Source organism: Sus scrofa, chromosome 5, assembly GCF_000003025.6.
Source record: "Sus scrofa isolate TJ Tabasco breed Duroc chromosome 5, Sscrofa11.1, whole genome shotgun sequence".
Lineage (NCBI taxonomy): Eukaryota > Metazoa > Chordata > Mammalia > Artiodactyla > Suidae > Sus > Sus scrofa.
This window is the reverse complement of record NC_010447.5, coordinates 32584629-32610419: the sequence shown is the minus strand read 5'-3', so window position 1 is coordinate 32610419 and position 25791 is coordinate 32584629. Positions and strand designations below refer to the sequence as shown.

The 25791-nt window shown below is 41.0% G+C and overlaps 1 protein-coding gene across 2 annotated transcripts; it reads left to right on the top strand.

Moving 5' to 3' along the window:
* On the top strand, window positions 5913-10898 carry IL22 (interleukin 22). Of its 2 annotated transcripts, XM_021091968.1 has the most exons (6): window positions 5913-5953; window positions 6065-6296; window positions 7221-7286; window positions 7395-7541; window positions 8442-8507; window positions 10330-10898. In XM_021091968.1, the coding sequence occupies exons 2-6, from the start codon at window positions 6111-6113 to the stop codon at window positions 10435-10437; spliced, it is 573 nt and encodes a 190-aa protein (XP_020947627.1). In that variant the 5' UTR covers window positions 5913-5953; window positions 6065-6110; the 3' UTR covers window positions 10438-10898. The 2 variants fall into 2 exon arrangements, with proteins under 2 accessions (XP_020947627.1, XP_020947626.1); XM_021091967.1 differs by lacking the exon at window positions 10330-10898 and having other exon boundaries at window positions 8442-8999.

The window sequence follows — 25791 nt, the reverse complement described above, 5'->3', positions numbered from 1 at the left end:
TAGAATGATAGAGTATTAGCTTAGTTTATTTCATTGCAAGAATTTGGAGATAATAGCAAAATGGCATTTCTTTTAAAACACGGCATTTCAGACCTGCAACTAATTCAGAGTGACATCTTGTCCAACTAACCTAAATTAGTGATGGCTCACCCTATTTGTAGCACACTCAGCTTTTGCATGAGGACAATAACAAAGAAAAGAGCAAAGGGGACTTTTCTGAGGATTGACATTTGTGATATTTTAAAACCAAATCACCTCAGAATTGGAACTGTGTTTGATCAATTGTATTTTGACAAGTTCAACAGGGTCACGAGAATGTAGGAAGTGCCTAGTTTATTTGGCCCACGGTTTTTCCATCAGAGACTAAGAGGGTCTGGTCAAACTGGACCAAGATACATAGAGTTTTTAATATGAACTTTTTAAAGTTATGTCTTATAATTATACTTAACCTGAGAAATGATTATGAGAAACATTAAAAATCCTAAAATTAATTAAAGAGTTGGGATAAAAATTTACTGAATACAGGTAACGACCTATGACTTTGAATATCTGGTGGAAATTAGATAACATAATATCTGGAATGGTGGTATAATGATTTTTTTAAATACTTATATGCTAGTCCAAACAATCAATGATAATTTCTAGGTCCATCCATGTTGCTAAAAATGCCAGTATTTCGTTCCTTTAGAAATTATCATGCTAAGTGAAGTCAGCCATACAATGAGACACCAACATCAAATGCTTTCACTGACATGTGGAATCTGAGAAAAGGACACAATGAACTTTGCAGAACAGATACTGATTCACAGACTTTGAAAAACTTAGGGTTTCCAAAGGAGACGGTTCGGGGGGTGGGGGGATGCGCTGGGATTGTGGGATGGAAATCCTATACTGTTGGATTGGGATGATCATTGTACAACTATAAAGGTAATAAATTCATTGAGTAATAAAAAAATAATCAATGAAAGAGAGACTGTGATGGACCTATAGATCTAAAAAAAAAAATCTGTGATGGCAGATGGCAGACAGTAAGCAGCCAATGTCAAATTCTATTTTTATGCTGTAGAGTATGAGGGCTTGCATAAATGTTGCTTTCTTCTGTCACTTAAACAGATTTCAGTACTTCGTGTTACTAGAGGGGAAAATAGACTTATTTATATTATGACACGTTCCCGTGCGTACAGTGTCCCCTTTAAGATGAGGTCAAGTACAGATTCACAAGATTTAGTCCTCAGGAAGAAGAGAAAGGTCACTATGGTTGACAAGTGTCTTTGTGGGCAAGGTGTTAACAGTGGAGGGGGGCAGGTGGTTCGGCATGATAGGAAGTTGTCCTGGCTACTGACAGGTTATCTGCAAGCAGAACTAAAAAGTAAATAAAGTTCATTTTTGGAAACCCCAGTCTCTAGCTTTGTTCCTTGTTAGGTACCTATACATCTCCTCTCTACTGAAGGTGAAGAAAAAAAAAAAAAGCGCATGCTCTTTGTGTTCTCAGGAGGTGAAAAGCCAATAAATAGTCTCTTTCCCCAAGCCAAGTTGGTACTCATTCACACCTAGGTGAAAGTGATTAATAACAGCTGACTATCTTACTTATATAGCTAGGAATTTAAAAAATATACCAGACCTCAGGGAGACAATTTTGAAACACTATGAAAGAAGATCTTACATAGTAGAGAGATGGTAAATGCTCTTGGATGAAACAAATTCAAACTATGAAGATGCTAATCCTCCCCAAATTATTTTTCAAATTAAATGATATCTCAAAGGTCCTACTGCTTTTTTCCAGAAACTTGACAATCTATTCTAAAATTAGTATAAAATATATACAAAAAGTGTATGCATAGCTAAGTCAGGCTTAAAAAGGTAGAGAAAATAGGGTAGACTTTCCTGCCTAGAGATAAAGACACTCCTCAGTAATAAAAATAAGGAACTGGCTCAAGAACAAAAAGGGAAAAATAAACCAAAAGAACAAAATAAAGAGTTCAAAGATACCTGTTTAAAAATGGGAAATTCACCAAAGTTAAAGGACTCACTGTTTAGTAAACTGTGTTGGGAAAACTGGCTCACAATGTGGAGAAAAATAAAGCTGATTCCCTACTTTTCATCGTCTACAAAAAAGCATTAAAAACCTGATGGTGAAAGGCAAAATTACAGGGTAAATTAAAGAAAAGATAGAATATCTTTGTGACATAGGGATGGCAAAATATTTTACACAAAGCCTTGAAAACTAAAAACCGTATGATGAAACATAATGTCTTCAATGACATCCAAATTGTTTTCTATTCAACAAAGTAGACAAAGTTAATAGAACACAAATTGAGTGAAGTGTTGTTATGTCTATAACCAAAAAGAGAGGAACATATAAAATATATCAGATACTCTTACAAATTGTCATCAACAACAACAATGAAAGACCAAAGCCCATTAGAACAACGGGCAACTGATATAAACAGTAAGTTCATAAAAGGAAACCCAAGAGGCTACAAATGCATAAAGAAAATGCAAATTAAAACAATAACGAGGAGTTCCCATTGTGGCGCAGCATAAACAAATCCAACCACGAGGTTGCAGGTTGGATCCCTGGCCTCGATCAGTGGGTTGAGGATCCAGCGTTGCCGTGAGCTGTGGTGTGGGTTGCAGACACGGCTCAGATCTGGCATTGATGTGGCTGTGGTGTAGGCTGGCAGCTATAGATCCGATTCAACCCCTAGCCTGGGAACTTCCATATGCCGCTGGTGTGGCCCTAAAAAGACAAAAGACAAAAATAAATAAATAAATATAAAACAATAAAGAGATAGCATTTTAAATTTCCCCAAACTGGTGACAATAAAGCTGGATGATCCTGAGTGTAGGTGGGGATGAAAAAAAACAGAAACAATTCTTCACGATAGGAGAGAATAAATCAATGCTGCCTTTCTGGTGAGCAATCTGGCAGTGGACAGTAAAAGGTAATTCATTTATCTCTATGACCCAATGGACCTACTCCTGGGCAAATGTTTCAAAGGTATTTTCCAAAAATACCATGAAAATGACTTGGATGAGGTTGCTTAGTGCTGTGATGTCTACAGAGCAGGCAGTGGGAGGTGGTTTAGGTACCCCTCAAAGGGGGAAAATCCAAGTAAAACATGGAGACACAGTCTGTAAGGTCATGTTAGGAATAGGAGCCACACAGGCACTGAGCAAGAGCACATGCTCGGTGAAAGACTAAGAAGGAGAACAATTCCTGTGAAATAAAAATACCCACCCCCATGCGAAACAATACTTGCTGTTTTACCAGGATGCATATATATTTGGGACAGTATGTCAAATACATTAGAGCAGTGGTCTATGACAGATGTAGGTGGTGAGTGTTCATTGCAGAAGAAAGGAGAATAATGAGGGTGGGATCACACACACACACACACACACACACACACACACACACACACACACACACAAGGAAGCTTGTATGGAACAGTGATCACGCGAGCTGTACTGAGGAGTAGGATGAACACAAAACTTTTCACCTAAGATACCTAAGGTCCGACTTCTAGAGAGATGAGTCCTTTAAAGGAATGTGTTAGGGATTTCCAAATACTGGCCAATGAGTTGGAAAGACATGTAATCACGCAGTCAGTGATAGTTACTCATCTCCTGCTGTGCGTGGGGCACAGTTCTGGGTGCCAGGGATAGTGTAGTGACTGAGACAGAAAAGCCTACCTCTGGCTGGGAACTCTGGTTAGCCCTCCTGGGAACTCAATTAGACCAGGTAAATTGTTGCATATAGTTGAGATTGACAGGGGGTACAGTCTGTCTGGGGCCAGGGAGCATGACACTAGGGTTGACCTTTATCTGGGGTGGCTTCTGGGAGAAACATGAAAATTCACAAAGAAATAACTGAAGAGAAGGCCCGTTATGATCTGAAATTATTTAGCACACATACGTCTCTAGATTTCACAGACACAGATTTATGCTATATAGACAATCTCTCCTAAAAACAAATACATTTGAGACTCCTTGTATGACTGTTTAGAAATCCACATACAGCCCTAGAGCAGATTTTCACCTTTGTGGGACTGCTCAAGCTCACTAAAACCTAAGATCTTGGTTCCATTAACACTGTCTTATTAATAGTTGTCCATCAGGGCCACATCTGAATAACAGATATATCACTGCTACTAAAGACTGGTTTGCAATTTTCTGGCATTCTGTTTTTTGTTTCACAGCTATTCACTCCTTCTGCAGGAACAACAATGAAGCTGGCAGGTAATACTGGGTCTAACCCCAACATGAGAAATACCGTAAAGGTATTATCTCAATACCAAATATTACCAAATATTACCAAATTATCTCCATGCATGTTCCCAAAGATACTTAGGAAATGATTTAACTTAGATCTATTTATCTGTTCAGTCAACATGCTCTTACTGAGTCCTTTCCATGTGTGCAGCACTGTTCTGAGTGTTGGAGATACAAAGAGAGAGATTCTTTCCTCAAAAGCATATAATTCAATGATGTCAGAACTTATTATCTCATGTGAAAAAAATTATGTTTATAAGATTTCCCAGGCAAACCTATCAAAACCCATTTAATCCACTGTATAGATGAACTCTAATGTTAATGTAACTATATAAAGTTCTGGGCAAAAATGGTCCTATATTATATAATAGAAAATTGGAAAATAAGAGTGTTCTCATCCTGGGCTCACGAACAACCGCAAGCACATGTTTGTAACAGGTCTTGTTTTTATTTATTCTCCCTAACCTTCCCTTTTGCATCTTTCTTCTAAGACCACTTTCCCAAACGCCTCATGTCTTCATGCTGTTCTAACCCTTCATTGTGTCTCCTCGCCTAGGCCTGTGTTATCTCACAAAATGCTCAAGTTTCTACAATTATTCACATCCCTTCTTCAATGCTCCGATTTGAACTCATTGTGAGAAGACAAATGTGATCAAAGGAATTTGCAAAATTCCCATTCCTTCCCTTAGCAATAGATCAATGCCCTTGTCCCCTGCTTCCACCCCGTAGGAGGGTTTCTGTCTAGTTTTGAGATGTTATTTAGAACTCAATGTCTTTTTAATAATTTGAAGTTCACATGTAACCACTCAATTGCCAGATTCTCTTCTTTAGACCTCCATATATATAAAATAAAAAATATTATAAGATGTTTAGAAATATCATTTTGAGACCTGTGTTGTTTACAAAGAATGAAGGTGAAATTTCTAAGGGAACTACTATATCTACTATATTCTAACACACTTGCACGTTAAGAAAAATAGCGATCAGATGGTCAGCCTTAATTCTTCCAAACTTAAATTGATATTGATTATCATGTAATGAAAAAATGAAGGTATAGTATAGTTATTGTGGTCACTTAAAGTCACAGAACAGGAGGAAAATGGTGCCGAGATTAGCCAACCCTGCTATTTTTTTTAAAGGTACATCTTCTTCAGGATTCATATTAAAAACAGGAGGCAAACTTATTTTTAAAAATGGAATTATCTCCAAGCTGTCCTTACTGTTTATTTTAAAGCAGAGGATATAGGGCCCTTATTTTTTATCTCCTCTAATGAGATAAGAATCTATGAAGCTGGTAGGAAAACGAGACCGTGACCAAAATGCTTACTCACTTACTATAGGAGATCAAACACTATTATACTAAATCTGGAATCTACAAAGACAAAACGATTGTTTTCTTTGAAAATATGTAGGGTTTAGACAATTTCTGGGATTTGTCTGTAAAAGCACCTTCCGCACCCTAATAGTGACGTTTTAGGGAAACACTAGCGTAACAAGGTGGGAAGGACGGGAGGTGGTGCTTTGTGGGCTCCTATGGTGGTTAGGTAATTCTCAGAAGACAGCACTGGAAATTAGATGATGCTGATGTCATGTTTTTTCACACACACAATTTGGTGTCCTGGGGGCTATAAAAGCAGCAGCTTCTACCTTCTCATCACAAGCAGAATCACCGAAACAGGTAAGTGCTCCAGCAAACTAGGCATGACCTGTTTGTTTGGTGTGGTACTTTCTCGATACTTAATTTTCTTTCCCTTTGTGTTGTTTCTGTGTCTTGTCCCCTTGATACCAGGTTCTCCTTCCCTCGTCGCCAGTTGCTCAAGTTCGTGTCGTCTGCCATGGCTGCCCTGCGGACATCTGGGAGCCCTTTCCTTCTGGAGACTCTGGCCGCCAGCTGCCTCCTTCTCCTCGCCCTGTGGGCACAGGGAGGAGTGGCTGTGCCCATCACTCATCACTGCAAGCTTGACCAGTCCAACTTCCAGCAGCCCTACATCACCAACCGCACCTTCACGCTTGCTCAGGAGGTACTCAGCTCAGTCTCTCTTTCCTTCACATCGTAGCTACCTGGAACCCAAAGAGTTCTTACCATTTCTTCAGGGCACGTCTAAGATCTTTAAGAAACCAACATTTATCTCTACTGCTAGACCAGCCATCATGTTCTATGGCTCTTCTGAGACTCTTTGGAGGTGGAGCTTTACCAGAAGACCTTCTATTTTGGCCTTTAGAATATGTATATTGAGTTTTACTCGAAAAGGAGTCATTTAGCAGCCCATCTGATTATTCATTTTTCCCTTTACTCTTCGGAGAATTATTTCATTTTCTTTTATTTTTTGAAGAGAAAATTGACATTTATCCTTTTTTTTTCTTTAAACGAAGTTTAGTTGATTTACACTATTTGTTTCAGGTGTACAATGTAAGGACCCACAATTTTTAAAGATTATATTCCAGTTAGAGTGGTTATAAAATACTGGTTATATTACCTATGCTATACATTATACCCTTGTATCTTATTTATCTCTTTAATATAAATATAGTTGATTTACAATGTCTCATTAGTTTCAGGTGTACAGTACAGCAATTCAGTTATATATATATATATGTGTGTGTGTGCTTATATGTATACACATATGTATATACATAGATTCTTTTTCAGATTCTTTTCCTTTATAGATAATAACAAAATATTGAGTAGAATCCCCTGTGCTGTGTAGTAGGTCCTTGTTCATTATCTATTTTATATATAGTATTGTGTATCTGTTAATCTCAAACTCCTAATTTATCCCTCCCCCGACCCCTGAGCATTTTTTCCAACTGATGCACACGTCTGAATTCTTTCTTTAGTCTTTTTGGTGCTGCTCTGAGGAGAGGAGATAGAGTACAACTTTACTTACAGACATTTCTTCTAATGCGTTGATGCCCAGGAACTTAGGTCTTTTCTTCCCTTCCAGGCTAGTTTGGCAGATAACAACACAGACGTTCGTCTCATTGGGAATAATCTGTTCCAGGGAGTCAATGTAAGCCATCACCGTGATGCTATTTGTGCTTATTTGGAGTCGTGGTGGTGATGGGCTGGGGCTTCTGCATGCTGCCTCATGTGACCCCCGCTGTTTCCCTTCCATCAGCAGATGAGAGAGCGCTGCTACCTGGTGAAGCAGGTCCTGAACTTCACCCTTGAAGAAGTGCTGTTCCCCAACTCTGATAGATTCCACCCCTACATGCAGGAGGTGGCGTCCTTCCTGGACAGCCTCAGCAAAAAGCTAAGCCAATGCGTAAGTTCTTCTCCCAGCTTGAGTCCACCCACCCCGAGGGCCTGCCCTCCCTTCCTTCCTCTGTGTAGAGCCTTTTACTCTCCAGCCCTCATTGCCCCTCCTTGTGCAGGCAGCAATAAGTGCCTCAGCAACACCATTCCAGCGAGCATTCAGAATCACAGTTTGCTTTTGCTTTAGTTGAGCCACATTTTGGAGTTTATGATGATGGATATTTGTCCCTGGGGGGAAAAGCAACTCAGGTTATGTGGGATGAGAAACGCATTGAGCACTGTAAGGGAAAAATGCCTTTTGGTGTGAGTGGACCCACCAGGTATAAGTTGATGGAGGGAGGGGATGAGAATGAGAGGAAGAGGAAAGGGAAGATTTAATTCTTGGTGACGGATGGGCAAAGACGCTGCTCTTTTGATATGGGAAGTGCCGAAATCAGAGGCATGTGAGCTTGATGCCTCTGAACATTTAAGACCATGAGAAAAGGTTTGAGTGGAGTGAGCAGAGCAGAGGGGGCCTAGTATTTATTGCAGAAGGCCTGCTGTTCACATAAGATGTTTTGTGTATCTTTCTTGTTCTGAGCACACATTTTTTTGATGAGGTGCAGTTATGGTTTTATTCTTGACAGGATTTGCATAAACCACTTTCCACACCCTTCAGCCTCTGTAGCATTTCCCAAAGGTGAACCTGTGAACTGGGGTCCCATGTAAGTGAAATGACTGGATTTTGGTGTCCAAGGGAATTCAAGAGCTCAGAAAATCTAGGTCACTGGTGAAATCTAGGTCATTGTGGGCGAAATTGCTAAGAACATTAATTCCAGGTGAATTGGAACATACCTCAATTAGGGAGGCTGAGGTTCATAAGGCTCCAATCTAACAATGTTAAAACGTCACTCTGCTTTTCCTTTTGTAGCGTATTAAGGGTGATGACCAGCATATCCAGAGAAATGTGAACAACTTTAAAGACACAGTGAAAAAGGTACTGCTGATTACTCTTAATGCTAACTCACCTGATCTTAGAAGGGACAAGTGTTTTCTTTTCTTTCCTTTCCTTTCTTTTTATCTCCCCACATCACGATTTTTTACTCAATTCCCCTGCCATTGAGTTGATTATTTAGGTGTTTATGTGTGTCGATAGGTCTATTTATTTATAAATCAAAATTTCTAAAATTTGCCAATCAGAGAATTCTAGAACTGGCCAGGGACTTTGGTCTTCTAATCTCCTTACCTCCACCCCCACTTCCCCCATGCCGGGGGTTCTGAGGCAGAACAGAACATAGGTCTTCTCTTTGGAATCCCACCCAAGCCAGAAGCAATGGACATGACTTTTAGTCTCATTAATTCTTAGGAATATGCAGGGTTTCTACTGATTTATTTAATCTGAGGAAGCATTTGTTCAAAACCAGAAAAGGGCCTGGGGGCAAATTTATGTGAAGTGATTTTTGAAGCCATTCATTTGGTGATTTAAAACATGGAGAAATAGGCCTGGAACAAAACAAGCGTGGGACTTGCCTCTAGGATGAATGGCTGCTACTTATATTTAATTATTAAAATATAATACCCAACAGCTATTGATTTTAATTTAAATGCAAGAGTGTACGACTCCTCATTTCTTTTACAAAGTTTCCAATAGAATGAAAATATGAGTAATGAATTCATGATAGGCAAAGGAGAGTCCCAGCTGGAAACCCTCCTTTCTCCCTCTCTCCATTTCCTGCCTTTCTAGCCTCTCCCTCCCTCAACAACGCTAGGGAGCATCTATCTGGTATAGGTTAGTGTGTATGTCTACAGTGATGACACTGCTGTGCGGCCTATTTTTGGAAAAGAACAGTGGAAGCCTCAGACTAGCAATTGTGACTCATCCAAAAACCAGAGTTATGATGAGCAGCAGCGAAAGTGATGATTTGGCGAGCAGGTGCAATTAAACCTCAGAAACACACGAAGGCCCCCGCTGATGGAATTTTCAGTAACAAGCGTAGCCTCAATTCTCCCCCCCACCTTTCCCCGTCTTGATTTTTTTTTTTTATAAAAAGCATTTCTTCCCAAACATGATTCAATGAACATGTCTTTTTCTTCTTTGGTAACTGAAAGATTTATCATTTTTCGCTGTGAAATCAATTCTCTTGTCACAGAACTCTTAGCTAGATGTGGAGGGCTGAATATTAGCCTGCCAGAGCCAAGAAATATTTTGCACTTCTGGGTTGAAAAATCCCTGATACCAGCCCACTTAGTCATCTTTAGAAGAGAGAAGGATGGGAGAGAAAAATCTGATGGTGATCTGTGTGGGAAAACAGAGCTTTTAAAGTTTTTAATCCATTTTGAGATAATTCACTTCCACATTAGGTTGCCACATGGAAGAGTGGTTACATTTTCTTGGGGGGGGTGGGAGTAGTTCACCCTGTAGCTCCAGAAACCATATCAAGAAAGGAATGTTATTCAGAGAAAGCTCAGCATGAGGAAAAACTTCAGTGCTATTGGACTTGGGAGGGCAGTCTTGCAGCGTAGGAATTCCATGTCACTGGAAGTAAAAGCAGAGAGCCAGGCTGAAGCAGAATAAATGATAGACCGTAGGGCAAGAGGTCTTTGGCAAGTCACATTATCTTCTTGCTAAAAGGGTATTTATTATTATTACCCTCTCTTTCTTTCTTCCTTTTTTTTTTTCTTTCTACTACTCTTTTGCAAAAGTTTTACAAACTTGGTTGCTGTCCCAGCAGCCTAACCAGCTCATCTCCCTCTAATGTGTTCCTCTTTAGAAAGCATGCTATAAATGCTAATATACTTGTGTGTTCTTATTTTCACAGCTTGGAGAGAGTGGAGAGATCAAAGTAATTGGAGAACTGTATTTGCTGTTTATGGCCCTGAAGAATGAATGCACTCTTCCAGGGCACAGCTGGAAAATGGATAACTAACCTTTCCTGCCTGTTAGAAATAACAATAAGATCCCCTGAGGTTTTCTTTTACCAAAAGGAAAATGGGAAGCCAAACTTCACAGTCAAGGTTGGATTCTAAACAAAGCCCTGCTTAGCTTAAAAAAGAATGGTATTACTTGTGTCCAGAAGACCAGAAGGCAGACCTTCCAAGCATAACTAGGTCTATTAATAACATTTTGTTGGTGGTGTTATTTTATACACAGAAATTTATCTTTTAAGCAATAGTCTATTCTCCCACAAAAATGATTATTTCCCATCTCCTTAGGGGAAAAAAACCCTAAATAACTTCATGTCCATAATCAATATATTTATTAATTAATTTATTGTTATAAGTACATATTTTATTTATGTCATTTTACTAATACAGATGTATTTATGGAAAATTATATGACATTGTGACTTAAATATATGGATAATATTAATCTTTATGACAATAATTTTGGAACTATAATATGTTTATTTGAATTCAATAAACATTTCAATATCCTAAATCTTGTGGCTTTGTGATTTTTTTCCCTTTAATATTACCATCATCATCATGATATAATCATTCCTGTTTTCTAAATGGACCCAGAACTTGTTTAAATGGTTTTATTCCTGACTTGAAGCAAATAAGGTGGCTATTAGTACTCTCTCCATTCTACAGATGAGAAAACTGAACCAGAACCATGTTAAAAAACATTATGTCACTAGAAGTAGTTGACCCTTCTTGAACTGGGTCTGATTTCTGGGTGACCTGCTGGATTGCCTGTATAGATTTATTGGGTTGATTCACCATGCGATTCTGAAAGAAAAACAGGTAAGACATTGGAAAGACTCCATCTGTATCAATAGACGTTTGCGGATAAAAGAAAGGAATGATGCTGCTGGGGGAGAAATACAAGTAGCTTCTATTATTGTAGATGAACTGCTTTTCATTCTAGTTTGAGCCTGTTGGAAAGGGCGTCCTCTAGTTTTCCTGTAAGTTAGGAAATAAAGGTGAAGCTGACTGTGCTTGGGACCTTATCAGTCAGTGGAGTTGAGCCCTGATGGAGAGGTCTTGTGGGTGGAAGATAAGCAAGATGTTATGAAGCGTGCCAAGAGGGGGAAAGCTGGCCATCTTCCAAACGTGTACAGTGGTGCAGAGAAGAGAAAGAAGAGGTAGAGATAAAAGTTGTCGTTCTATCTAGAAGAATGGACAAATGACACCAGCACTGAAGCATGTGCAGGTCTTTCCATAGAAGGTGGGTGACAGAGGTCAGGGGACGTCAGAGGTCAGCCGTCTAAAGTGTTTCCTTCTTCAAAAAATCAGGAACCTTGGGTCACTTCTACAGGACTACTCACCAATTGTTTGCCAAGTTCCTGCAAGATTAGGTCAAGACTGGTGATGATTAAGATCTAGAGAACAGGAGTTCCCGTCGTGGCTCAGCAGTTAATGTAGCCGACTAGCATCCATGGGAACATGGGTTCAATCCCTGGCTTTGCTCAGTGGGTTATGGATCCGGTATTGCCATGAGCTGTGGTAGAGGTCACAGATGCGGCTCGGATCTGGTGTTGCTGTGGCTGTGGTGTGGGCCAGTGGATACAGCTCCGATTCAACCCCTGGGCTGGGAACTTCCATAAGCCGTGGGTGCAGCCCTAGAAAGCCAAAAAAAAAAAAAAAAAAAAAAAACTAGAGAACAAACTAGTGGTTACCAGTAGGGAGAGGGACAATCTAACAGTAGAGGAGTTAGAGGTACAAACTATTAAGTGTAAAATAAGCTACAAGGATATATAGTACAAGACGGAGAACATAGTGAATATTTTATAATAACTATAAACTGAGTATAACCTTTAAAAATTGTGAATCACTATATTGTACACCTGTAATATATAATATTGTACAGCAACTATAGTTTCATTAAAAAATAAAAGACTGGAGGTGATTGTGAGCACACGTAAACTACACGTTCACTCGTGCGATAAAGAGGAGTTAATAATTTTGGAATGGGCTCCAAAACCTGAAAGGTACCAAAGCTAAGCTTGAGGGATGATGGCATGAGAGTTATTTCTGGGGTAAGCTGAGATTTAGGGCTCTCTTCCTCCAAAGGGATCTCAGTGTCATGACTTGAGAAAAATGTGGTATTGTACTTGTTTTAGACACGTCTTCCAGAAACTGAGCCATAAATGGAAGAAAAGCTTTAAAATTGGATCCGCACGTGCTGCTGTCCTAGGACAAGGAGTCTGAAATAAAGAGATTTAAAGGTTCTGAATGCTCAGGGACATAAAGCATAAGGTCCTCTTCAAGTCTGGAGAGAGTGCTGGTAAATTTGGCAGCTGTATGAGAGAGTCCAAATTCTTTACAGGGAGTTTTGACAGGATCATTGGCAGGTGCTATAACAATTCTTTTCTTTCTTTCTCTCAAACTTTCTTTTTTTTTTTTTTTTTTTTTTTTGCATTACTGGCTGGCATGGCCAGCACTGCTCTTGTTCTTGGCATTGGCAGAAAACGTACATGTCTCCTTCAGCAGCAGATGGCAACACAGTTATTTAAGGAGGCTAATCTGTGAGCTTGCATGGGACACAAGCCCCCTAAGATACTAGCCAGCCTTTAGGACTGACGAGAAGGCCCTAGAAGGTTTTGAGAGTGGGAAAGACTTGGTATGACTCATGTTCCATAAAGATCACACTGGTGGCTGGGTGGAGAGTAGGTTGGGGCGGTGGGGGTGGGGGAATGTGCGAATAGAGGCAAGGCCAATGCAACCATCTGAGGAGAAAGTGGCGATTGTACTGAAGTTGATGGGCGTAGAGCCAGAGAAAACTGGTGTATGACTCTTACTGTGACACTCGCCTTGGTGCCTGGGAAACAAGAGCTACATATGGATCATATTCACTGACAGGAAAAGTGATCCCTTAGCTTTTCTTCTGGTCCTTCTTCCTGTATTATTCACTAGCATGCAGGGCTTCACATAGGAATGAAAGTAGGAGTTCCCTTCATGGCACAGCGGAAACAAATCAGACTAGGAACCATGAGGTTGCAGGTTCGATTCCTGCCCTCGATCAGTGGGTTAAGGATAAGGCATTGCCAAGAGCTGTGGTGTAGGTCTCAGATGCAGCTTGGATCTGGCGTGGATGTGGCTATGACTGTGGCGCAGGCTGGCAGCCATAGCTGCTATTCAACCTCTAGCCTGGGAACTTCCATATGCCAAGAGTGCAGCCCTAAAAAGGAAAAAAAAAAAAAAAAAAAAAAAGGAAAGAAAGTAAAGACAGGTAAAGACAGGCAGGTGATTATGTCCTGAAAAGAGGTTAAGATTTTAAGACTAGAATGAAGACACTTAAATCAGATGAGGAGAATGCAGTGATACCAAGAGTTGGAAGCTGAGGTGCTATTATTGTCTCCGAGGCAACCACCTCTGCAGTAAATTTATCTTTAAAATCTACTTTCAAGGAAATGTTTACCATTGAAAACACAGGAAGAAAGCTGGAATGGCTGATCCTAATCACCAAGAAGAAATTGTGTTATTGCTACACCATGAGGGCTAGGCAGGCTGTAACTGGACCAAGGGGAGTTGCTGGATTGTCTTGTCAAGTTGCTCAACAGTCTGGTCAATGAAGAACTGCATCAACCCCAAAGGGACAGGATCATCAAGAACTCCCAAGATTCCTCTGGAGATGGAGGAGCCATTGGCTCTCTGAATATGCAAGGTGTCTCTGCCCCTGATTCACATCTGTAATGAAGCCTCAAATGTTGGCTCCACGGGGGGGCATGAATTGTGTTTTGCTGTTTTTGTTTTTGTTTTTATGACGTCACCCTGCCAGCATAAGGAGGTTCCTGGGCCAGGGGTCGAATCCAAACCACAGCTGCGACCTATGCTGTAGCTGCAGCAATGCCAGATACTTAGCCCACTTCTCTGGGCTGGGGATCAAACCTGCACCACCACAGAGCCCCACAGAATACTTAACTTGCTGTGCCACAGCGGGAACTCCAAAAAAATTTCCGTTTTTTCCAATAGATTTCTCCACAGGAAATGGAGATGTTTAGGTCATCAGGCGGGATTACCTGAAGGACTTAAAGAGCTCTCTTCTGCCTTTTGGTCCAGGAGTGCTCTTGGTCCTTCCTGTGTGAGGCGCTCTCCTTCCTGCTGCTGCCACCCTGGGTGGACAAGTGAATCAAGTCAGGCAACTCCACCAACTAGAGGATGAGAGAGTAATTACACTTGAATAATTCTGACTCCTGGCCTTGTGTTTTGGGTGCTTCTCTTTTGTGTGGCCCTTCTTCCCACTCTTTCCTTGTTGTAGCTGCTAAGGATGTGCGGGATGACCCTATGTGCCTCTTTGAATCACGTCCCTCCCTTATTTCTATGGGGTTTAGCTGTCTGGCTCATTCTCTGCCTTTCATATCTTCCTTTCTCAATGTGCCTGCATGTTAACCTCAGCACCACCTAGCAACTGACTAGGGGTGTCCTTACTTGTAGGCACTATCTCTTTTTGAAACCCTCATGCTGTCAAGTGCTTTTTTGAGTTGTTTCATTTGTGACATTTTCATCTTGCCATCACCGCAGGTGCTATTTTTAGGCACAGTGGCCACCCCGGAACTTTATGAATCTTACATGGCTGCTTGACTCACAGATACCCTTAGACATTTCAATTCAATTTAGTTCAGGAAGCACCTATTCAGCTCATAAGGTCTGCACGATGTTGTGCTAGGGGCTGGGACAATATAAGGTTAGATATGATCTGGATGCTGTCCTCAAAGAGCCTGCAGTCTCATTTGAGGAAGATAAGCACACGACTGCATGGGGAACAAGTGGATCGAAATGTGCTAGGGCAGAGGAACCGACAGAGGACAAGATGATGATCAGCATTGCTGAGCCATCAAAATTGCAACTGAGCTGATCTTTTGAAGGATAAGAAGCATTTCAGCAGGTTCAAATGTCATCTCTTAGAACATTCTCTAACACCATATACAAAAATAAGTGGAGTTCCCATCATGATGCATCGGAAACGAATCTGACTAGGAAACATGAGGTTGTGTGTTCAATCCCTGGCCTTGCCCAGTGGGTTAAGGATCCAGTGTTGCCGTGAGCTGTGGTGTAGGTCAAAGATGCAGCTCAGATACCATGTTGCTGTGGGTGTGGCTTTAGGCTGGCAGCTGCAGCTCTGATTAGACCCCTAGACTGGGAGCCTCCATATGCCGTGGGTGTGGCCCTAAAAAGCAAAAGAAAGAAAAAACCTCAAGTGGATTAAAGTCCTAAATAAAAGACCAGGACTTTTATAGTAAAAGTCCAAGAGGAAAGTATAGGAAAACACTCTTTGACATAAATCACAGCAGTATCTTGTTAAATCTGTCTCCTGGAGTAATGGAAATAAAAATGAAAGTAAACAAATGGGATCTAATTAAACTTAAAAACTTTTGTAGGGAGTTCCCATTGTGGCTCAGTAGTAATGAATCTGACAGGTATCCATGAGGATGTGGGTTCGATCCCTGGCCTCACTCAGTGGGTTAAGGATCTGGTGTTTCTGTGAGCTATGGAGTAGGTCACAGATGCAGCTCGGATCTGGCGTGGCTGTGGCTACGGCACAGGCCAGCAGCTATAGCTCCCATTTGACTCCTAGCCTGGGAACTTCCTTATGCCACATTTGTGGACCAAAAAAAAAAAAAAAGTTTTTGCACAGCAAAGGAAACCATAAACAAAACGAAAAGACAACCTATGGGATGGGAGAAAATATTGGCAAATGATACTACCAACAAGGGATTGATTTCCAAAATACCCAAACAGCTCATGCAACTCAAGAGCAAAAAAAACAAACAACTCAATCAAAAAAATGGGCAGAAACCTCAATAGCCATTTCTCCAAAGAAGACATACAAATGGTCAACAGGCACATGAAAATATGCTCAATATCGCTAATTATTAGAGAAATGCAAATCAAAACAGCAAAGAGGTATCATCTCACATCAGTCAGAATGGCCATCATTAAAAAGTCCACAAATGGAGACATGAAAGGGGACAGAGTGGTCAGGGGAAGGTCAGAGGTCCAGAGTGGCTGGAGCACAGGTCACATAGGCAGAAGCAGAGCAGATGACCCAGAGTTGGTAACATTATTTCTATATGACATCCAGTTTCCAGTTTCTGGAAACTCAGCTGTGGATGGGAATGCAATGAACAATAGGATTTGGGCACTTATGCCTTGACCCTTAACCCAAATTGAGGTGATAAGACACATTAATTGCATCAATACTCTGCACTTTAAATTTTTTCTTCTTTTTTGTTAAAGTATAGTTGGCCTACAGTATTATATTAGTTTTAGGTATGCAATATGGTGATTTGATATTTTTATAGATTATACTCCATACAAAGCTATTATATAATATTTCCTATATTCCTTATACTGTAACTTATCTCTTTTGTACCTAGTAGTTTGTATCTCTTAATCTCCTTTACCTATTTTGACCTTCCTTCCACCCCTCTCCACTCTGGTAACCACCTTTTGTTTTCTGTATCTGTGAGTCTGTTTCTGTTTTATTATAATTCTTCACTTGTTTCATTTTTTTAGATTCCACATGTAAGTGATATCATACAGTATTTGTCCCTCTCTGATTTACTTCACTAAGCATTATACCCTCCATGTCCATTCATGTTGTCACAAACATTTCATTCTTTTTTATGGCTGAGAAATATTCCATTGTATATGTGTACTACATATTCTTTATCCATTCATCGATTGATAATAGATTAGATGGCTTCCATTTCTTGGCAATTGCAAATAATAATGTTATCACTATTCGGGTGCATGTATCTTTTCAAATTAGTGTTTTCATTTTCTTCAGATATATACCCAGGAGTGGAATTGCTGTATCATACGGTGGTTCTATTTTTAGTTTTTTAGGGAAATTCTATACTGTTTTCCACACTGGCTACACCAGTTTACATTCCTACCAAGAGCATACAAAAGTTCCCTTTTCTTGACATTCTCACCAACACTTGCTATATCTTGTCTTTTTGATGACAGTCATTCTGACAGATGATCTCATTGTGGTTTTGGTTTGCATTTCCCTGATGATTAGCGATGTTGAATATCTTTCCATGTGTCTGTTGGCCATCTGTATGTCTTCCTTGGAAAAATGCTTATTCACGTCCTCTGCTCATTTTTAATTGGGCTGCTTGTTTTTTTATTGAATTGTATGAGTTTTTTTAAATATATTTATGATATTAATCCCTTATCTAACGTATTTGAAATATCTTCTTCCATTCAGTAGTGTGCCTTTTGTTTTGTTGACGGTCTTCTTTGACGTGCAAAAGCTTTTTTAATTAGGTCCCGTTTGTTTATTTTTGCATTAAAATTTCCCCATCAACCACAAGTTGTTACACCAGAACCATGGCTTGTAACCATGACCATGGTACTGTTTCATCTTGATAGCCATTTAAAAAAATAGACTTCATCTTCTTAGACGTTTAGGTTTACAGCAAGATTGAGAGGAAGGTAGAGAGATTTCCTATATGCTCTCTACCTTCACATAAGCATAGGCTCCTGCACCACCAACATCCCCCACCAGAGTGGTACACTTGTTACTGCTGGTAAATCTGCATTGCTGTTAGTTGTTTTTTGATGACAGTGAGCTTTTTATTTTTTATTACAATAAAAAGTAAATCTCTGTATCACATCTGTGGGCCGTCTCAAGTTCGTTTTGACTCTCTTGTTTCCATCTTCACTGTAGTGATCGTTTCTGGATCCTTCTGACACTCCTGTGGCTTCCTTTCTCTTTTCCCTCATTCTCTCTGTTCTCCAGGAAAGCATCAGCACTCAAGCTTTGCATTAGGTTTTATTTTCTGAGGCACCTGGGCCAAGCCAATTCCTGACCAGAACTTAAGCTTCATGAAGGTAAGTGTTTTGTTTGTTTTCTCACCTCTTGGAATATTTCCTAGAACACAGGAGGGGCTCAATATCCATAAGATCTGCATACATGTATATATTGCTCCTATTTTATTGATCAGATCTGCTATGAGCAGTAGAATAGTGTGTGTGCATATATATAATTTTGAAGAAATTAATAAATACATTGATTTGGGGCAGAAGCCCTAGAAGACATTAGCACCAAAACAAATTTATGGGAAGGATAAAAGATTTCTTATTAGCTGGTTCCTGCCATCAGAGAACAGCCAGGCCTACAAATACAAAAACACAGATGCTTTTAACTGCAGTAAAGTGACCAGCTGGTGTGTAGGACGTTGTGAGAGAAAGATACAGAACCAAAAGCAGTAGCCAGCATCCCCCAGTGCTGAGCTGCATGTGAGGTTCCCATCAAGCCCAGAAGCTCAGCCGATCGGATCCTCCTACATGTCTGGTTTGATTTGAAATGCAGAGGGGAGGCAGGAAAAAATATTGGAGGCAGGGGAGGGGATGCCCGTTGTGGGCTCTGTAGATCTCATAGGCAAAACTAGAAGACCTGCTTGTGGCTGTCCAACATAGCTCAGAAGTGGGTCGAGAAGAAAGGAACATCTAAAGAGGGCCTCCCAAAGCAGAGTTTATGATTTTTATGTCAGCACCCAAATTTCTTTCTCCTTCCTCCTTAGAACCCTGACTGCCCTTTGGTCCTCTCTCACCTCACGAGGTGTTCTGGGGGATGATGGGTGTGCAAGCAGTAATCCAACAGTATTTATTGAGCACATACTATGTGCTAGTTGCTGTTTAGAATCGGGGTAGCAGCAATGATTAAGAAGAAGAAATCCCTGCCCCGATAGAGCTTAGATTTTAGCATAGGGAAACAGTTAACAAAATATATAGATGAAATATATGTTAGATAATGAGAAGAGGTTAGGACAAAATAAAACAGGAAAAAGAGACAGAGTATCTGCCTAGAAAGTTAACGAATATATTATATGATTTACAAGGGCTGCCGTAACAAAGGACTTAAACAACAGGCACTTATTTGTCCATAGTTCTGGAGGCTAGAAGTCTGACCTCAGTATGTCAGCAGGGTCACTTTCTTCTGAGGACTCACTCTTTGGTGTGGAGACAGCCACCTTCTCTCTGTGTCTTCACATGGACTCTCCTCTGTGTATGTCTATGTCCTAATCTCTTCTTATGAGGAACCAGTCATGTTGACTTAGGGCCTGCCCAGTCGGGTAATTAACTTGATTACCTCTTTAAAGACCCAACCTCCAAATACAGCCACATTCTGGGGTGCTGGAGGTTTGGGCTTCAATGTGTAAATTTTGCAGGGACGGCATTCAGCCCTTAAGAGCGATCCTAGGAAAGTCGAGCTGGGAAGGTGGTATTTAAGCAAAGACTTGAAAGAGCTGGCCATGCAGATATCTGGGGGAAAAGCATTTCAGGTGGAGGGAACAGCCAGTGCAAAGGCTCTGAGATACAGGCATGTTGGTGAGTATGCAGAGCAACAAGGAGGTATTGTGGCCAGAGCAGACACACCGGGGGAAAGCAGGAGGAGAAGAAGCCAAAAGGTAGGGAGAAGAGCAAAGTCAGGTAGACCCTTAGGGCATTGAAAGGACTTGACTTTTACTCTGGGGGGAAGTCCTTCAGGGAGTAGCCTGCAAGTTCAGGTTCAAGCGCACTGAGTAGTCTGAGCAGTCTATCAGGCATTTATGCTGACTGTTCCAGAGCCACAGGGCTGAAGAGATGGACCAACAATTAATGCATTTTGATGGAAAGTATACATCTATTTCTGGGACTCTTACTACTGTTATTTCTAAACTCTGTCTCAATTCTTGCAGTTATTACTGTGAACCTTCTTTTTGATGCACTCAGGAAATGAGATAGAAAGTCTATTTTTAAGTCATGTGCTTTGATAAAACTTTGGAAGATACAAAGATTACTGTGTCATTGTGTATCTTTCTTCTCCCTTTTCTTGTGCTGGGCTAAGGGTGAGGAGACAAAAGCAGAGGTCTCTTTCTGTCACCCTTTGTGGTTGGTTATTATACGAAATTTGCATCTGACTCCTTATTTTTTATTTTGAAATCATTATTTACCGTATCATATTCTTTGCAAGTTTTATGGATGATGTGCCTTTCATTGCCACAGAGTGAATGGCCAATATGCGTGCTACCAACATGTTGAAAATGAAAATGCTAAGATAACCAAAAACCTATAGATCTATGAAGACTGATGCTGCATAATCACTATTGGAATGGATGATAACTTTTGGTGGTTGGTTTATTCTCGCACTACCCCTCAGAAGATCTTGGACTCATACATACACCTTGTTTATTTATTTATTTATTATTTATTTATTTATTTTTGGTCTTTTTGGCATTTCTTGGGCTGCTCTCGCAGCATATGGAGGTTCCAAGGCTAGGGGTCGAATCAGAGCCGTAGCTGCCAGCCTACACCAGAGCCATAGCAATGCGAGATCCGAGCCGCGTCTGCGACCTACACCACAGCTCACGGCAACGCCGGATCCTTAACCCACTGAGCAAGGGCAGGGATCGAACCTGCAACCTCATGGTTCCTAGTCGGATTCGTTAACCACTGCGCCACGACGGGAACTCCCCATCTTGTTTATTTATTAACCCATAGTCAAAATGGTACAGTGGAAATACCATTGGCTTTGCTGTGTGCAGATGTGGGTCAAAATCCAGGTTAGCTCCTTCCTGTCTTTGTGCCTTCAGGCAAGTCATTGACCTCTCTTTCAGTCTCAGCTCTCCTACTTGGAAACTGGAGAAAACAAGCCCTCCTTTACCTCTTATACAAGTGCTGGAAAGACCAAGTAAAGGAAAATCTTTATGAAGAATCACATAAAATTAGTTTGTTTTTTTTTTTCCTTTTTAGGGCTGCACCCACGTCACATGAAGGTTCCCAGGCTAGGGGTCGAATCAGAGCTTTAGCTGTCAGCCTGTGCCACAGCCACAGCAATGTGGGATCCAAGCCGTTTCTGCAACCTACCCCATAGCTCATGGCAACACCAGGTCCTTAACCCAGTGAGTGGAGCCAGGGATCGAATCCACATCCTCATGGGTATTAGTCAGGTTCTTAATCCACTCAGCCATGATGGGAACTCCAAATTAGATATTTTCGTAGTAAATATGCACACAAAAATTTGTTTTTGTTTTACTTTTTTTTAGTTTTTTTCCTCTTTTTTTTTCTTTTCTTTTTTTTACTTTTGTTCCTCTTCTTTAGGTCACTGTCTGGTCTCCTGTTTTCTATGGGGTCCACCACAGCCTCAGACACACCTGTATCTTGCTCTCAGCATAAAAGGAGGCTGCTTAGGGGGTGGGAAACACACAGGTTTGGAGTCTCACCAACATGGCTGGAATCCTCTACCTCTTTGAGCTGAGTGTCCCTGGGCAAGTGATTCAATTTCCCCGGACCTCAGCTTCTTTCTTGGAAAAATGGAGCAATACCAGATACCCTCAGATTGACTGCACTCTCAAGTAGAATGAGAGGCATTTAGTTATGCCTCACACTTAAAAAGATATAAAAACGTTCTCCTCCCAACAAGCTCCAGTAAGCCTGGGAGATGGTAAGCACTCAATAAGTCTTTGGTGAATGGCTGAATGATGAAGGGTGGAAGCATAAAGTCAAGTCACCTGACCCTGGGCCAGAAACATAGGCTGAGACCCTCAGTGAATCCATGCACGTTTCCTTGTCATTCTACATGCATCCAACCTCTCCACCCACTCCTTTTCCCTGCAGACCTTTTTATAATACCCTTCATCCCCTCTCTTACCTGTTCTTATCCCTCCCTCTGATGATGTAAACACGAGATAAATAGTTCTCTTAGGTGGAATTAATTGTTCCATAGAGTAAGACCTACCATTTCTGAAGGGATCAAAAGCAAGCTATCGTTGTATTGAACATCTTTATCCATCTATTTCTTATCTATATATTCTGACTCTATCCTGGGAAAAATGTTGGATTTCAGTGGTTTTATTTGTTTATTTAATTGGGTGACTGCTTTAAATAGATCTATCTACTTGCATCCGTGTTGATTTTAGGATTTATGATCCTAAGGAACCATGCCAACCACTAAAGTCATTAACATGCTATTTCAACAAATTTAAGATACTCTGTATCGGACGCTGCACCATTACTTGACCACTAAGAAAGGGAAAAAAAGTGTTGCTGAATAAACTACAATGCAGTGTTTTCTTCATACTTAGCACTTGGCTGTTACTTTGCAACAAAAAAATACTTGTTTTGGGTCATTCCTCCGAAGATAAAAATTTGCTTCTTTATTTTTTTTAATTTTTTGGTCTTTTTGCCATTTCTTGGGCTGCTCCCGAGGCATATGGAGGTTCCCAGGCTAGGGGTCCAATCGGAGCTGTAGACTCCAGCCTACGCCAGAGCCACAGCAACGCGGGATCTGAGCTGCGTCTGCAACCTACATCACAGCTCACGGCAACGCCGGATCATTAACCCACTGAGCAAGGGCAGGGATCAAACCCGCAACCTCATGGTTCCTAGTCGGATTCGTTAACCACTGTGCCACGATGGGAACTCCAAAAATTTGCTTCTCTAATATCAGATTTGCAGTCCACTGCTGTTCTGTGCCTTTCTGGGAACACATCGCTGTTAGCTTCAATGCCAAATCACAGGGCAATCTTTCCAGAACCATTTGAACAGCATTTACATGCAACACCCAAAGTAACAACCATGCACACAGTTCAACTGAAGTGGCGTCATTAGGGACCACACTGGAAGAGACAACGGCAGTGTCTGGACTCTGACTCAGTGATGCAATTGTAAGACTCCATGGATTACAAAGTAGGTTGTGATTTCAGAGACACTAATGTGAAAAAAAGCATCTTAGCATCAACAAAATGGTATAGAAAATCAAAAATTCCCCCTCCTTTTAGGGCCACATCCATGGCATATGGAAGTTCCCAGGCTAGGGGTCAAATTGGAGCTGTGGCTGCCAGCCTATGCCACAGCCACAGCAACGTGGGATCCGAGCCACATTTGTGAACTACGCCTCAGCTCACAGCAACGCCGGATCCTTAACCCACTGATCGAGGCCTGGGATCAAACCGGCATCCTTAGGGATACTAGTCAGGTTCCTAACCCACTGAACCACAAGAGAACTCCCCTAAAGCCCCTCCCCACACCTGCAGAGGAGCAGATGCAAAGTAACACCACCAAGGACAAAGTGAGCTGCAATTCTCTGCAAGAGCTGGTGAGCTCACTTTGCTCATTGGATGTGCTTGGCCATCAGAGAGGGCTGCCAGCATTCTTCTGGGTGGGAGGAGACTTAAATTCCAAGGGAAATTGCCGGCATGCTGGCATTGTGCTTTTGGGCAGATAAAGTGTTGGAACATTCTCTTGTATATTTCTTAGGAGAGGCAACCCTAAAATATCCACTTAATTAGTCCTAGTCTGCCCTCTGGATGTGTGCGTGTGGGATAAACTGAATTCCTCATGCCCACACACTCTTAAAATGTCAGATCATTGTTCATCCTTCCCTTTTCTCACTTTCTTTAAACATTTCTCAAAGCTTCCCAAGGCTTGTAAAAAAAAAATTTAGCATGATTCAGAGAATTACACATGCATTTTGCTGTAGTCTGAACATTTGTGTTCCCCCGCCGCCCCCACCCCAGTTCATATGTTGAAACTTAGACCCCAAGGTGATGGCTCGAGGAAGTGGTGTTTTGGGAAGGTGATTAGGTCATGAGGTTGAGTTCTCATGAATGGGATTAGTGCCTTTATAAAAGGGGGTCCAGAGAGTTCCGTCACTCCTTCTGCCATGTAAGGACACCCTGAAAGGCTGGTAGTCTGCAAACCCAGAAGAGAACTCTTACTAGAATATGACCAGACTGGACTTGGTCTTCCCAGCCTCTGGAACTGTGAGAAATACATTTCTGTTATTTGAAAGCTACCCAGGCTGGTATTTTGTTATGGTACATCAACAGACTAAGACACATTTATTATTTGAAAACGAATCATGCAAGAGCAACCGCTTCCAGAGTGTTGTTAGCTGCCACTGTGCTAAGTATTCTATTTATATGACTGTATTTTTTGCTCATGACAACCTTCTGAAGTAGGTATAATTATTTTCTTATTTTAATAATGTCAAAAAAATGAAGCTTAGAGAGGATTAGTAACTTTCCCAAGGCCATACAACTCATGAGCAGTGGATCTGAGTTTCAAAATGAAATATTCTTGTAATGAACAGTACTTTTTACACTGTTTTGTAAAAGAAACTTATGAAAGTGAGATAATGAAAATAGAGCCAACTGAACAGAAACTTATCTTCCAACTTGGTGCTCTAAGGACATTACGTATTTATTCTACTGTTTCTTCTGTTATTTGGGACACTCTTGGAACCCCTTTTGGAATTGTCTTCAGGACCTGTGCCCTGAGTATCCTCTTCAAAAGGACCACTCTTCATTCTCTGAGGTTAGACTGGACTGTTAAAAGGACCCTAACAAGGCAGGTCTGCTGATTAAGGTATAGGATGACGGTGATCAATAGGGGAGAGAGAGTTTTCAGTTATAAAAAAGAAACAACCACAGTTTTCTTGAGTCGGTTGTAAACTCACAGTCTTGGGTTGTGATGCTAGTTTATTGACTCTGCCTAGGTTTGTTTGCTTGTTTCTTTATTTTGTCTCCTAGGGCCATACATTTTTGGGATATGTGTGATCTTCCTTGGCTCATGAGGATTTGAGGGACTTAAGACATTTGTGGAAAGGCAACTATCAGAGGTTAAAAAACAACACTCACACAGAGTTGATCAATATTAGCCATTGGATTTGCACTTAGGTGTGGTTGGGGGCCCCCAAATGAGTTGCTCAAGGCAGTATATGGCCCCCAGTAGTATTCTGTGTGGAGTTTTTATTGCACCCACACCGTGTGTTAATGGGCTACAGAACTGGGCAGAATTTCGACTTGATGGTCGTATAAGCGATTTATTCCCACTTGTCCTATATTCACTCACTCAGGGTGTTTATGTTAAACCCCTGACCTCTCAAGGCAGGTGGGCTTTTGATTCCTAGTTGTCACACTCTTTTGTCTAAAGGAATTTGAACAGTAGGGATTACTCTGCTCAACAACAACAACAACTTAGGCTATTTCAGGTCCCAGTTCCAACACCTTGTAAACTACTCCCAGCTATGAAAAATTCCTTTTCCTGAATTTTTATAAAACTTCAGGGAACTTCACTCCTGAACAGCTGTCTTCTGCTTTAGCTCTTTGGGAAGCATTCTCCTCTCACTCAGAGGAAGTGTCCTGTCAGCAGAGGTGCTCCTATGGAAAGAAGCTGGGGTTCTTCAAAGAGATCTACTTATTTTGGGAAACAGAAAATATTCCCATGTGTTTGGACCTTTTACTTATACTTTTTCTTTGCTCCTTTGCCTGCACCATTTGCCTTGATTTAGAAATCAATCTTGGGTTGTGATGCTAGTTTATTGACTCTGCCTAGGTTTG